The 15,993-nt window shown below is 35.2% G+C and overlaps 1 protein-coding gene across 1 annotated transcript in view; it reads right to left on the reverse strand.

Annotated features, from left to right (window-relative positions):
• LOC149843761 (golgin candidate 3-like) overlaps nucleotides 1–15,993 on the reverse strand; it is a 30,505-nt gene that overhangs the window by 787 nt on the left and 13,725 nt on the right. The window contains exons 8-13 of the mRNA XM_090000050.1: nucleotides 6,733–6,876; nucleotides 6,006–6,302; nucleotides 5,826–5,891; nucleotides 4,803–5,005; nucleotides 3,321–3,375; nucleotides 3,040–3,222 (exon numbers count right to left, since the gene is read on the reverse strand). Coding sequence (XP_089856176.1) covers nucleotides 3,040–3,222; nucleotides 3,321–3,375; nucleotides 4,803–5,005; nucleotides 5,826–5,891; nucleotides 6,006–6,302; nucleotides 6,733–6,876 — 948 coding nt within the window. The remainder of the gene's footprint in view (nucleotides 1–3,039; nucleotides 3,223–3,320; nucleotides 3,376–4,802; nucleotides 5,006–5,825; nucleotides 5,892–6,005; nucleotides 6,303–6,732; nucleotides 6,877–15,993) is intronic.

Raw genomic sequence — 15,993 nt, forward strand, 5'->3', positions numbered from 1 at the left:
GCAACTAATTTGCAGGTGCATGGATTATATGAAGTTGGCAGAAGCCGGTCAAGTCACTCATGAGTAAACCAGGCTAACAAAACCTGTGTGTCTAGTTGTTCAAGTTGTTCATACATCATTTCCAGGTTGTCAGGTCCTTGTGAACTGCCATCGGGCCACAACCATGAATGAAACATTCTCAATCTCTGATCAACAACCATGTGAGGATTTTCCAAAATGGAGACTTAATAATCATACTAAAGACCAATGAATCTATATCACCAGATACTAACAAAAGAGGTGTCACAGTAAACAAATTTATTGACAAGAACGTGGCCTTGAAATGCAGTGACTTTTACAAGATTTCCCTCGGTAAAATACAGTGGGGTCAAATGAGATAGCTATATGGTTAGACAGCACCATCATAACCAGGGGTCTTGGATTAGAACCTCATAGGGGTTATCCGCTAGCTTGCGTATCCACACCAAAATAAATAAATAAATAAAAGTAACATTGGGTGCTAGGCCAATTCGGGACTGGCCGTTTCTTTTTTAGATCACCCGGTCCCAAAGCCAATTGGGACAAATTCAACAACAACTACGCCTTCATCCCAAAACAATTGGGATCGGCGATATGAACCAAAAAAGAAAATCATTTTGGGTCTTCCACATGAATCCTTCTCCTCCAATCATTTATATCCAATGCCATGTCCTCTGTGAGGTTCAAAGCATTCATATCCTTTACAATCATCTCCATCCAAGTCTTCTTAGGCCTACCCCGACCTCTTTTAACTAATATATTTTTCCATTTCTCCATCCTTCTAACTAGAGCATCATTAGGCCTTCGCCGAATATGTCAAAACCACCGTAAACGATTCTCTCTCATCTTATTTTCAATGGATGCAACGCCTACCTTCTTACGTATCTCCTCGTTTTGAATATTATCTTTTATTGTATTTTCACACATTCATCTAAGCATACGCATCTCCGCTACACTCATTTTTTGAATATGATGTCTCTTGGCAGCCCAACATTTCGTACCATATAGTAAAGCGGGCCTAATTGTCGTCATATAAAACTTTCCCTTCAACCGCAATGGCATTCTACGATCGCACAACACTCCAGTTGTACTTTTCCATTTCATCCACCCAACCTTTATCCTATGATTTATATCTCCATCAATTTCTCCATACTTTTGAACTATGTCACACGGACTCGGCTCCAAGGTCGCCGCACCCGCGTCGACACGCACCGACACGGGTGCGGCTCGGACTCGGTCAACCCGACCCTGGGTGTGGTCAACGCACCCAGGGTCATTTTGGTCCATTTTTTGAAAAAAAATAAATTTGAATTTTTTTTTTTTAAATTTTCTGGGCTACAGCTGTAAGGAAAAAAACCCATCACAACTAAAAAACCTGTACACTTTCAAGTTTTAAGTACGGAATGGGCACAACTCAAGTTTTTGTGATTTTTTCCTGTACGAAGAAAGTGAATTATTACAGTGTATGAAGAAAGTGCCCAAAAGTGAATTATTCCTGTATGAAGAAAGTGTACAGAATGCCTTCACAACTCATCACCTGTCCCCTAATGGGCACAACTTTGACCGAGTCTTATATATATATATATATATATATTTTTTTTTAATGTATATATAGCTGAGTCCCCGTGTCCAAAATTTTTGAAATTGCGTCGCACCCGTGTCGCACCCGCACCCGCACCCATGTGACATAGCTTTTGAATGATAGATCCCAAATATTTGAAACAGTCATCCACCGGTATTTCTTGTTCACCAAGCTTCACTACACTCTCATCACTACTTCGTTGCTTACTAAACCGACATTCCATATATTCTGTCTTACTCTTACTCAACTTAAAACCTCTTGCTTCCAATGTCTGTCTCCATAATTCTAACTTAGCATTAACCCCAACTCTAGACTCATCAATCAAAACAATATCATCAGCAAACAACATACACCATGACACATTTTCTTGAATTGATCTCGTAAGCTCATCCATCACTATAGCAAATAGGAAAGGGCTTAAAGTAGATCCTTGATGTAACCCAACCGTTATAGGAAAATTGGTTGTCACCCCTCCACAAGTGCGGACAAATAAAGGAGTTAATTTGTTGGATTTAAGTGTATGGTTTCTGGTCATAAAGAAAGCATATATTGTTTCTCACCATGCACGTCAAATCAATAGAAGCGCTAGTCAGACAGCCATATTGAAACAATTATGTTTTTTTTTCATCAATATCATCAGTAACAGCAACAGTAATAAATAATAACAACATTATCATATTAACAATATAATCAATTACATAACAATCACTATCAGATTGAACGAGTATAGCCTTATTATGCTCTCATTGTCAATAGTGAATCTCAAGTACCAGAAAAGAAGAGAACAAAATTGGCAGGAATTTCAGAGGTGACTGACTGGCCTATAAGATAATCTATGTCAAAAGTTGGATTGTAGGCAATGAAACCCTGCATTGCACCATGAAAAACTGGATTTATTATGCATGCCAATATAAATGTTCCCATTCTCTATTGTAATGGAAGCCTGTAGGCACCACTTGTTCTGCAATCTTTTAGTAAAAGACAGGAAGAATGTTTCCAGCACACTGGAGTTTGACGTATCATGCTTGCAAGCAAATGTCAAAGCCAGAAGATATATAAAAACTATATATAAGGGTCAGTCATATTGAAGAAATTATTTGCAAAAATCTCTTACTCAGAAGCTCATAGCTAGGAACGAGTTGGAGATAATCAGATAAGAGATAAGTCGACTGGCCTCATGCAGTTGATCAGTTTGAACAAAGGTACACGTCTCAGTCAAATAACCTAATTCAGCAGGATCTGTTTTGTTACTCCCCTACCCTAAGTTCGTATGGATGCTTCCCAAGTAGATCCCAGTTGTTCAAGTCCATCTGAAGCTCAAATTGGATCTAGACTAGGATTACATTATCTTATAACTCGTGTCCTGAGATCTACATATTGAAAAAAGAGAAACACGAGTATACTAATTAACATCAAAATACCATATTGGCCTGGCTGACCTGGTTATCAGATGGAACATGTGCAGGCGCTGTAGAAGAGCTCCCACCCAAGATGCCCCCAACAAGGCGCCCAGGCAGACCCAGTACACCTCGAACAACACCTTTTCCACCAGCAAGCTGAAAGCCTATTCTCTTCTTATCCTCATCAGAGAAACCCAGCATCCGAACCATAAGATCTAGGACCTGTAGATCTCTAAATAATCATCTCATTTTGAACACAAAAAAAAAACTTTTCAAACAATCTCAATGTGAAAAGATAGATGTTGGAAAGAATCGTGAACCTCTTTGCTATGATTTCTCTCCAAATATGTCACTAGCAATTTGATTACAATTCGCCTGCCAACATAATCGTCAAATCATCATACCATCCACATAAAAAAGAAAGAACACTAGCACTAGAAATTGAAGGTGCAAATGTCTCGATCCTCAGGCCCCAATTTCTCTTCCTTGATCAATTAGAACAGCAATGCTTATGAATATAACACGTGCATTAACCAATAATATCATAGTACTTAATTGTTATTTTGTCAAGTGAAGCCACAGCATTAGCTCTGTTGAAGACAGAGGAAGGTACAAACCACCTCAACCACTTTTAAATTCATAATTAAAAGTTTTTTGTGGCAAATCCAACTGTACAGATGTGATCTTCATTATCAAAAACCTAAGAACTAACTCTTATTGCAATTTTTTGTTGTATAAATTGGATTTTTATGATTTAGAAAACTTCAAAAAGTTCAAATGTTGGATTTTACAACATTATAAAATCCTAAGTATACATCAAAAAAATTTGCTACAAAAGCCGGTTCTTAGGTTTTTTACCATGAAGATCATATCCATACCGTTGGATTTGTCAAAAAACACTTCTAAAATTGATTTTTGAAAGTGGTTTGGACGGTTTGTACCTTCCTTTGGTTGGACGATCTCCCTTTCATATGAGAGAAGGAAGTACGCACTAGGCCGATCATCGTAAGTGAATGGGCAGCCCTGGGTCATCCTGTGCGCATGCAAAAGTAGCCTTTAGCGGTGGGCACGCCTGCCGCTAAAAGTCCTTTCATGACTTAACACAACGTCCATCGCGCATGTGTTCGCCATGGTTGGCAGGGAGAGCTGTTCGCAGCTACTCTCTCTCTCTCTCTCTCTCTCTCTCTCTCTCTCTCTCTCTCTATATATATATATATATATATATATATATATATATATTGTTAATCCAACCATGTAGATGTGTTCAGCATGGTGAATTTGCCAGGAATCAACTGTTGGATTGTGTATTTTCAATGAAAAAATACAAGTTTGGATGCTTGAATATTTATGAAGATTATGAGCCACTGATTTTAAAGCCTTAAAAAATCTTGTTTATGCATTATAATCAGTTTATGCAAGAGCTGGTCCTTATAAAACCAAGCATGAAGACCACATCCGTAAGATTAGATTTAAGAGATAGCAACAAAAAAATCCATTAAAATCAAGGTTCACACAAGAGTTCTCATATATATATATATATATATATATATATATATATATATATATATATATATATATATATATATATATATATATATATATATGTGCAATGAAAGGTTATGCATATTGTTTCCATTGATTAGGTTACAACATGTTTATTAATCTAATATACTATAATGTTATCATGTGCACTGACGTATTCTGGTTTCATCAAATCTAGTGCATGTTGTTCATATATTTGTTAACCATATAATATCTACAAGCTTCACAATATATATTTAGGTTTAGGTTGAGGAGTCAACCTGTCAACATAGTAATCTGAATCCACTGACATACGATTAATTCTTGTCATGCTCTGCTCCAGGGCACGTTTGAGTTTCAAATTGTCTTCCTCCATTGTTCTGAATAAGTTTTTGCTCTCCAATAACATCCGTTCAGCTTGCGAAAGTTTATGCAATAGATCATCTTTTTCCTTTTTTGACATCTCTAACCTCTGATTGGCTTCCTGTGAAGAAAAAAAGATTTACGTATGCACATATCTGGAGTAAGACAGCATAAACAAACATCTGACAGACTAAATAAGATGCAATTATTTGCAGTGTTAATACTCTCAGCTAGATTAACTTCCTGGATTTTCATAAAACCTTTTCCCAGTGATACATTTCTACAGAATAGCAGTTAAGGCCAGGCTAACAATCAAAAAGGGTACTACACACTGTAATTTATGTAAATAAAAAGAACACAAGGTTTAAACCAAATAGAGTTAAAATTTTACTAATCAATTGATTCACAACATGAATTACATAGTGTACACTAGATTATAAGCACCCTTTGCTTATCAGAAAACATGAAAAGACCACAAAGAAATGTGATTGAATTTAAGCAACAAACAGAAATTTTGAAGTAATTTCCCCATAGAAGGTCCAGTCACATACTACCTCATGGTTATAAATGCTAATCAACAGATGGAAGCTTAGGGCATGGAGAGAAATGGCAAGAACTCTAATATTGCAAATAAATCTTTAACAATAACAGCACTCAGAAAAACCTCATGTGATCTAATTTGCATTCTTTGGAGCTCTAGTAAGCTAATAAGTATCCACAGAAGGGATGCAACAAGGAATATTAGAAAAGCATACTGGCTTAGGCTGACATCTGGTATCCCACCAACAACAAGCAGAAGGTTTAAAAAGAAAACAAAATTAAACTGAGGTAAATACTCCACATGGTTGTGGAATTAAACAGATCAGCAACTCTATCATCAAAACATGTGATACAGAATGAAACAAAAGAGTCGCCCATGTAGAATATCACAAAGAGCATACCACTAATGACTGAGACATACGAGATAGATCTTCCCTAGCCACAGCCAAATCACCAACCAGCCGTTCCTGTCATGGAGATTGGAGCAAAGACTCAAAATCAAAAATAAATGAAAATAATCACATGGCTGCAAAAGTGTGCATCTTCCTCCAAAGGAAAAAACATGATCTAGGTAAAATTACCTTGGCCTCACTTTCAGCGTAGTATTGACCAAGAGCTGTCTGAAGATTCAAGAGTTCAACATTCTTTGAATCAATTGTGCTCATACAACTTGCCAGTTTCTGCTTAAGGTCCTTAATAATTTCATGAGACCTCTGAAGTTCACTGCCATTGACCTTGTTTACCTCTTCCCGACTTAATATTGCCTGCTTCAGGGAACTTTCCAACTGCAATATTCTAATCCTTTGAAATTCACAATTTGCTTGGAGTTCTTCAATGAGTTTGCTATCAGCATCCATCTTCTCTGATTCTTCAAAATGCTAAATAATGTCACAGCAGAAGAAACCATCTTCAAGTTCAGCACAAACTTTTCACAGAAAACATCTAAAGTTAGAGCTCATTCAACTTGCAAAAATGAAGAGCAGCAAACAAGTTAGACAAGGCACCCACAGAGGAGCAGACAGGTCGATTCTTTCTAACCAGTATTAGGAACATCATAAGTACATATATACATACGTACATACATACATACATATATGTGTCTGCTTGTATGCATCAAAAATGAATATTTAAATTGCAGATTGCTTTAATATACAAGTGATATATCAAGAATGGTCAGTTCACAAGTGTCCAGTAGGACATCGAAGAATACATATGGCAGTAAAAAGAAAGTACCCTTATAAAATATGGCCTAATGTAGATGGGGTTAAGCTATTGTCAAGCACAGACTTCCAATGTGCAGGGTGCTACCTTATCCAACAAATGTTTCTTCAAGCGGGCAACCTCTTGCAATGCTTTGTCCCTTTCCTGGCATGCATCCTTAAGCTTTTGTTCCAAATGAAGTTTTGGTGTTGCTGCCTCTTCCATCTCATGTGAATTTTTTGATAATTGGACCTGAAATATATGGAACTAAAACCAGTCATAAAATTTCAATCAAATAACAAAAGAAAAATGAAAAAGGTATAATTATATAAAAATCCAAAATTCCTAATCATCATAGTCAAGGGTTAAAAACCTGGCAGCTGACTTCTGGCTCGTCTAAATCAACCCAGTCAACCCACCTGCTGTGTCAACCTAGTACATTGACCCCGAATTATCTCAGACTTAGCAAGATTTGCTAAGACTTGGTTAAAGGAGGCCAGAGCCGCTAGCCACTGAGAGACTGAAGACTTAGATAAGTTCTATTAAAAAAGCAAAAACTACGTCTAGAATTTCCTGGGAGCCAATTATGACTTGCCTGACACAAATGCGACAAAAAGTCATAAAAGATTGGAGTTGTGTGGCATATTTGTACACGTAAAAGTTCTGTCCTTGTCTTAAAACTCTCTACATGAAGAGAGAAGCTTGAGGAACTCAACTATTAGGATTTCTCACTCTCATCTGAATTTTCCCTCACCATCGACCCTATGAAACTATTCCGACAAAGAGATTCTCTGGTATCTGGTAGGTCATCATCAACAAAGTATTCCAATGAAACAAAAATTTCCTAGGGAGGTTAGTGAGCCTCTTTTGGTTTAAATTTTACATAAAAGAAAAAACACATTTTTTTCTGTTTTCTATTTTCCCATTAGCTTTTCTCCAGCATTTATATTTTGGCCAAGGGCACTGAGGTCAGGTGGAGTTTCATATCTATATTCATTGACATCACTTCTGATGTTTTAACTATTGTAAAAATTTATATCATGCCAAAATGAAAAAAGAAAAAAGAGGTGCCCTTGTATTCATAAGAAGAAAAAAGGGAAGAAAAATAGCTACCAAATCTGAATCATCACTTAATTTATGCAAAGCACCAAAAAATAACAACAATTCTAGAAGCACATATGTTAGGACATCAAAATAATGTTAATGGCAAAATTAGATGACTTATGACTACATAAAGGTGGTAGTGATTTCATTTGAAGTATCCAAATGCATGCATATATTTTGCATAAAAGGTGGCAACATTTCAAAGAATGCACTGCAGCGATTTTATTTGAAATCTCCAAATGCATGCATATATATTATATAAGAGATAGAAACATTTCATAGAATGTGCTACCTTAAAGGTACATACAGATACACCCCAATATAACAATATTTTGCAATATTGGGTAATATTGAAATATCACCCTATCTTTCCAATTTCTGCATATTTGCCACCTTTTTGATATGTTATAATGGGTGGAAAAGGTAATATTTGGCTGCATTTAAATGTTCAGGTCTAAGTCATGGGGACTCGGCAAAACAGGTGCCGCACCGGCATCGACGCGATGCGGGTGCGCGTGCGGCACCGGGTGTGGTCAACACGACCCTGGGTGTGGTCAATGCACCAGGGTCATTTTTGTCCACTTTTCGGCGTTAAAAAAAAATCCATGATGAAAAGGAAGATTAGGGCAAAAAAAATTTGCCCTAATTTCTCCTCTCCTCTCCCGCTCAGCTCGAGCTCTCTCCTACCGACGTCACCTCCTAGGCTCCTCCTCTCCTTTTGCAGGTACATACCTTTTCTCGCTCTCTTCTTATGTCGGCAAGGGAGGGGTCGAGCCCCCCCCCCCCCTCTCGCTCTCTTGTTGGGTCAGCAAGGGAGGGGTTGAGCCCCCCCTGCTCCCTCTGTTTTTGGTAGAGGAGGAGGTCAAGCCCCCGTCCCTGCTCCCTCTTATTTCAGGGGAGGGGCTGTGTCTCTCCCTGTTTTTGGCAGGGAAGGGGCAGATCTCCCCTCCTTGCTCCTGATTTTATATATATTTTTATATCAAGATAATGTCTGTATATTGATTTGAAATTTTGAATGTATTTCTTTTTTATGTTTTTAAGATAAAAAATGACGGATAAAGGAAAAGGACTTGTGTCATCCTCATCCCAACATGTGAGTTCTGTTGCTAGTTTTGCTGATAGTTGTAGTGGGATTGATGATGTGGGGCCACTATAGGTACATGTAGATAAACTTGCAAAAACTGGAGAAGGAGGTGGTGGAAACAAGAGATTTTGATGCAAACTCTGCGAAAGAGATTTTGTTGGGTCTTACACAAGAGTGAAGGCTCATTTGTTGAAGATACCAAGGCATGGCATTTCAGGATGCAGAAAAGTTGATGAGGCAATGCGAAGACAATACAAGAAAATACAAACAAAATATGAGAAGAGAAAGGCAATGGTCGATTCTTCTGCAGTTAGTGTGTCATTTGCAAGCCACCAAGAAAATGCTGAAAAAAAAAAAGAAAAGTCAATGTAGGAGGTAGAAGAACGATACAAGCAGCATTCAATACATATGAGAGAGAAGAATTGGATAGAAAAGTTGGGAGATATTTTTATTCTAGTTCACTCTCATTTAATGCGGCTAGAAATCCTTATTGGAAGGATTTAGTGACATCCTTGGCAAATTGTAATTTGAGTGGCTATGTGCCTCCAAGTTCAGAAAAAATACGAACCACATTTCTTGCAGAAGAGAGGGCAAATGTGGAGAGGTTGCTGGAGATTAAAAAATATTCATGGGAGCAAAATGGAGTTTCTATTGTGTCTGATGGATGGACAGATATTCAAAGACGTCAACTGATCAATTTCATTGCTTGTTCGCTTAGTGACCCAACATTCTTGAAAGCAGTTGATGCATCTGGGGAATAGAAAAATGCAGAGTATTTAAAGGGATTGTTTATAGAAGTCATAAAAGAAGTCGGTGATCAGAAAGTGGTACAAATCATTACAGACAACGCACCAGTTTGTAAAAGTGCAGTGTTGAGTTTGGAGAGTGAGTACCTGTTAAAATATGTGTACTCGTACACATATATATGTATATATATATATACATATATGTGTGCAATACCCGATAGGGGTATTTCTGTCTTTTTGCATTTGCTATATAGTTGTTTTTAGAAAACAACTATTTATTTTTTAGAATTAGTTTATATTTTATATTTTTTTGTTTTTTATTTCACACAAGTGGAGGCCCCACATAGATTCGTTGGGGCCTCCAATGGTCACAAATGTGACCGTTGGGGGCTCCCAACGTCTCTATGGGGAGCCCCTTTTGGCCTCTCCTTTTCCTCTCTTCTTTGTGCATAAATAGGGGCTTTCCCCTTTGTATTTACTACTTTTTAGAGGAGCTTTTGCTCCATTGTAATGGGTGTTACACCCTTCTTCTCTTCAATAATATTAACTTATGCCTTATAGGCATTTTTGCCCCTTTCGTGGTTTTATGTGTTAGCACATTATGTGCTTGTGTTTTCCCCTTTGGTGGGTATATCCGCACTTCATGTGCATGTGTATTGGTTCATTATTGAACCTAATGTATTCAAAGTCGTTTCCTTACATGGTATCAGAGCAAGGTTGGGATCGAGTTGCTCTTTGTTGTATCGGGAAGCGTGCTATTCAAGAAATTTTAAAGAAAAATGGTGACGTCCTCATTTCTCTCTTTTGTTTCTTAAAATTATTCGGTATGCATTATATTTCTTTAAGTAGCTATTAAGGTTAAAATAGAGTGTTATAGAAATCGAAGTAAGAGTTGTGATAATGAGAATTTGGAGAAGTATATGATAGCAAAGAGGAAAACTAAAAAAATAGTTCAAAATGAGGGATAAGGTATATAAGGAGGTTTATGACAAGTTGGATACCACAGAGGGCGAGAAGGATATTTATAGGCTTGCAATGATGAGAGATAGGAAATCGAGAGATTTGGGTACGGTTAGATGTATCAAAGATGAAACACAAAGGGTTTTAGTCAAAGATGAGTAGATTAAGCAGATGAAAAGATTATTTTGATAAGCTATTTAATGTAAGTCATGCTCAGGATCTTTGAGACTTTTCCATTCCTTTTCATGAAAGGATATGAATGCTTTGAACTTCACCGACGACATGACATTGGATAGAAAAGATTGGAGGACAAGGATTCATGTGGAAGACCCATAATGATTTTCTTATTTGGTTCATATCGCCGACCCCAATTATTTTGGGATGAAGGCGTAGTTGTTGTTGTTGTTGTTGTTGTATTATATTTCTTTAAGTATTGTGCATTATGAAGAATTAGATATGTTTTGCATATGTGTTCTTTTTGTCATTATAAGTTTGGGTTTTTAACATTTCATTAAACTTTTTTCGTATATTATTATTTTTCGTATGTCTTTTCTTGAAAGTCTTTTATTGGTAAATTCTAAAACCGGTGAACTTGTTTTTCGAATAATTAAATATGTGATTGCTCAAAACATGGTCTAATGGGTCGATAAAAAATTATGACCATTGAAATTTTTGAATTTATACCTAATTTTGGTTGTAAGAATACCGTTTATATGAAAAATAAGTCTTTTAAGAAAGTTATGTTAAAAGTAAAATGTTTGTGAGATATATAGCATTGCTCACATACTCTCATCATAATTTTTGGTTCATATTAAAGGTATGTGTTTATCCACTAAAATGTCCTATATGAGGATTTTCATAATATTGTGTGATTGACATATATTAACTATGAAAAATTCCTTATTAATTTTTTATTTTCCTACCTAATGAGTTCTTTTAATATGAGCAATATTTGATTAAGAAGGCATTTTGTAATACCGATTGAATTAAGTTTTAAAAATGATCTCATGAAATATGATTATTTTCTTTACATTCTTCAATTCAATTTCAAGAATATGTTTTATTATAAAATTTATGGTCTTCATTAATGTTTGTTGCATACTTATTACATTAGGAGTTGGTTATAATCTATTAAGTCATATGTTTTTAATAATATTATGAATTTTTGTTTATAGATTTATGCCATAACGCAATCCTATTATTCTTTTTTTATTGGTTTTTTACCCTCTTCTTTCTTTCTTCAATAATGTCCAACTTATGACTTTAAGTCATTTTTCCTTTAGTGTATTTTTTGTATACACTTTTTAGTGTTTGTGTTCTTGGCTCTTGTGATCACTCTTAAGAAGTGGTTTGCTTTATTGGTGCTTCCGCCCCTGTTGGGATTTTCTACACTTTAATGAAGTTTTCCCTCTTCCTTTCGTATGTACCCTCTTTTGGGGATTTGTTTTTGTGTTGGATCTCTCTTTGAGAGGCCTTTTGATCCTTGTGAATCTTCTTATAAGTATATAATCTTTAAGAAGATTTCATGTTTGTTATAAGCTTCTTTTTAAATGACAATATTGGTTTTTATGAGATTTTTTAAATATTACTATCTTTATGAATGCTTGGGAGCTCTCTCTCTTTTTTTAATAAGAGTTGTTTATATTGTCTTCTTTAGGGCTTGTGTGTGTTTTGTCCCTTAGTGGACTTGTGAGATTGTTTCTTTTATCGTTGTAAGTGCTTCCGCAATATCTTGTTATATGTTGTCTTAAATTTGTTATTTGCTCATTTTAAGATTATTGTCATTCGACATCTTGTATTGCGTAAAAATGCATCTATTATCATTTGATGTGCATATAATTGCACTTTATATCTATCATAGTTAAAGGCTTGATTTGATTCTTGGATTATTCCAAATCGGTTCTTGCATATGACGTTGCTTAATATTCTATGTTGTGTTTGTGGCATAAATAAGCCTTTTGATATAAATGACTTCTTTTTAAAGATTTGATCATGATTAAGCATAATTCGTGTTTATGCAAAATTATTGTTGTGATTGATTATATTGGACCTTTGATTTGATTTTTTCAAATTGGCCCGCTTTGTAAAATCACGTATTTGGAAAATGATTTCCTTATGTGTTCTTTGCCTTTTTATGGCATTTATTTTTTATATGATGCATCAATATTTTTTGGCCTTGTTATTGTTATATTAAGAGATGTTTGTTGAGGTGAGTTATGGGCATCTAGTGTTATGTCTTTTTAGGTTGTCAACTTGTAGTTTGACCCTAAAATGACTTGTTATGTGATCTCTAATGATGAGTGTGTCACTCATTTTTTGCCATTATTTTTATGGATGCTCTTTATTATGTGAACTTGTGATAGATATATGATTGTTGGAACCTTAAATGTTTTAAGGTATATTAAAATCAATGTTTTATTTGTTATATGTTTGTCATTATAAGTCTTATTGTTTCAAAAGTCTTCTCCTTTTATAACTCTTATCTAAGTTTCATCATATGTAGACAAGAATTTTATTACACCTTTATGTGTTGGTAGCCTTTTGTTGGCTTTGTTCTCTTGGTCTAGTAGCTGAACACACTTGTCTTGAGTGTTATTATATTTAGACAAGGCACGTTGATTCACACTATGGTGTGTGATTTTAGTCCATGTTGGCATTTGTATCCTTGTTCTAGTCGCTGAGATGTATGCCCATGGTTGACTTCTTTCACTCATTTCAAGTGTCATTTTATGTAGACAAGAGATGTATTGTGTTTTAGCCCATGGTTGGCTTGATACTCTTGTTCTAGTAGCTGAACATACTTGATCTTGAGTGTATTTTTACGTAGACAAGAGATGTTTTTGGTCCATGTTGGCGTGTATTTTCTTGTTCTTGTCGTTGATGCACTCATTTCAAGTATTATTACATGTAGACATGAGGTTCTTTTACACACCTTTGTGTGTGTCTTTGGTCTTTAATGGCATTATATTTATGTTCTTGATCTAGTAGTTTATACACTTGATTTGTAGGTTTTTGAGGACTAATGAGGTAGTTGCTTGTAGTGGATGAACTATTGCTGAAATTTGTGAAATTTCATTCATATTTTGTCTTTTAATGATACAAGTGAATAATATCATTAATATGCACATTTTAAAATCAAATTGATTTTTTGGCATTTAATCTACATACTAAGTGCTTATGGTTTTTACCACCTTTGTATTTGATATGCAAAATGAGTTTTTGGAATTGCAATCATTTGAGTGAGATGTTCCGAAATATGTAAGGTTCTCTACTCAAATAACATTCATTCTTGAATCTTGGGTGGATGTTTTAATATATACTTAGTCAAATCATGCTTCTTATATATGACATTTGTTTGACATAGATCTTCTTCCTAAAGATGTGAAAAACTCTATTGTTGATCTATACGTGTTAAATATGCTTTTATAAAGCCCCTCTTATTGAAGTTCATATTCGTCATGCCTTTGGACATTTGTATATGTGTTCTTTTGTGCCCACACTTCTTCCTTTCAAGTATTGATAAATTCCTTTGAGTACTTATTGGGCCTTTGTGCAAAACGATTTGTGGAAGTTGGTGCACTTCATATGCATTGTCTCTTTGAAGACATTATACATTGTTTTTCTTGAAGACTTTTTCACATAGTATTGAAATGATTAAGTAGTTTCTTTTTTTTTAATTATCCTATTATGATCTTTCATTTAGATATCCTTTTTTTTTAAATGTCTCTTAATAGACATATTTCATCTTAGTAAATCATGATTTACCGTCATCCTTAAGGAATGCTGCCTCTTATCTAATGATTTGAAAAGGTGTTACTATCTTGTTTAAAACCACTCTTGCTTGTCTTTATATTATTGTTGCAATTCTTGGGTTAGAATATTTTATTTTTCTTGTATACTTTGAGTCTTCTCTTGGTTTGTTTTTTTCTCTACAGGATCGCTAAGATGTGGTACTTTAGATATATCATGGATTTGATCAATGGAGATGTCATGAAGATGGAGTTTTCCCTTGAAGACTTTTGAAGAATTGGACTTCTTTTCAAGACTTTCTTTTGTTTTTCCAAACTTTCGAGGGTTTTTTTCGCAAAGTTTGAGGGGGTGTTAAAATATGTGTACTCGTACACATATATGTATATATATATATATACATATATGTGTGCAATACCCGATAGGGGTATTTCTGTCTTTTTGCATTTGCTATATAGTTGTTTTTAGAAAACAACTATTTATTTTTTAGAATTAGTTTATATTTTATATTTTTTTGTTTTTTATTTCATGCAAGTGGGGGACCCACATAGATTCGTTGGGGCCTCCAACGGTCACAAATGTGACCGTTGGGGGCTCCCAACGTCTCTATGGGGAGCCCCTTTTGGCCTCTCCTTTTCCTCTCTTCTTTGTGCATAAATAGGGGTTTTCCCCTTTGTATTTACTACTTCTTGGAGGAGCTTTTGCTCCATTGTAATGGGTGTTACACCCTTCTTCTCTTCAATAATATTAACTTATGCCTTATAGGCATTTTTGCCCCTTTCGTGGGTTTATGTGTTAGCACATTATGTGCTTGTGTTTTTCCCTTTGGTGGGTATATCCGCACTTCATGTGCATGTGTATTGGTTCATTATTGAACATAATGTATTCAAAGTCGTTTCCTTACAGTACCCTCATGTTTTTTGGACTCCTTGTGTAACACACAGCTTAAAATTGGCCCTAAAGAGCATCTACAACCCCAAAGAAGAAGAAAATTCACAAGCATATGCTTTATGTTCATGGATTGAAGATTTATAAAAAAATGTCAAAAGCATTAGGAATTTTGTTGTTAACCACCATCGTGCTAATGCTATATTTAATAGGCATTCTGACCTAAAATTGTTAAAGGTCGTTGAAACACGTTTTGCGTCCATTATTGTGATGGTGAAGAGGATTAAAAGAGTGAAGAATGTTTTGATTAACATGGTGATTGATGAAAATTTGACATTCTATCGTACTGATGATGATATCAAGGCTCAAAAAATTAAAAAATTCATTCTTGATGATGAGTTTTGGGACAGAGTGGTATATTTCCTTCAATTTATACAACCTATTTGAGAAATGTTAAGAGAAGTTGATAAGGATGAGTTCATGCTTCACAGAGTTTATGAAATGTGAGATAATATGATTGAAAAAATACAAGCTATAGTTTTCAAGCATGAAGAAAAAAATCCTACATTGAATGATTCAGAATTTTTTAATCATATTCATTCAATTTTAGTCAGAAAATGAGATAAGAGCAACACTCTTTTGCATTGCATGGCACATTCTCTTAATCCAAAACATTATGCAAATAAGTGGCGGGCTGATGGTATTGGTCGTGTTTGTCCAAATTTAGACCCAGAGCTATCAAAACATAGAAATATGTGTATGACAAGACTTTTTTCAGAAGCATATCTTCTACATCAAGTCACACAAGAGTTTGGAAAGTTTTCATCTTCGAGATTATAT

The sequence above is a fragment of the Nuphar pumila genome, chromosome 3 (genome assembly GCF_984573655.1).
Source record: "Nuphar pumila chromosome 3, dmNupPumi1.hap1.1, whole genome shotgun sequence".
Lineage (NCBI taxonomy): Eukaryota > Viridiplantae > Streptophyta > Magnoliopsida > Nymphaeales > Nymphaeaceae > Nuphar > Nuphar pumila.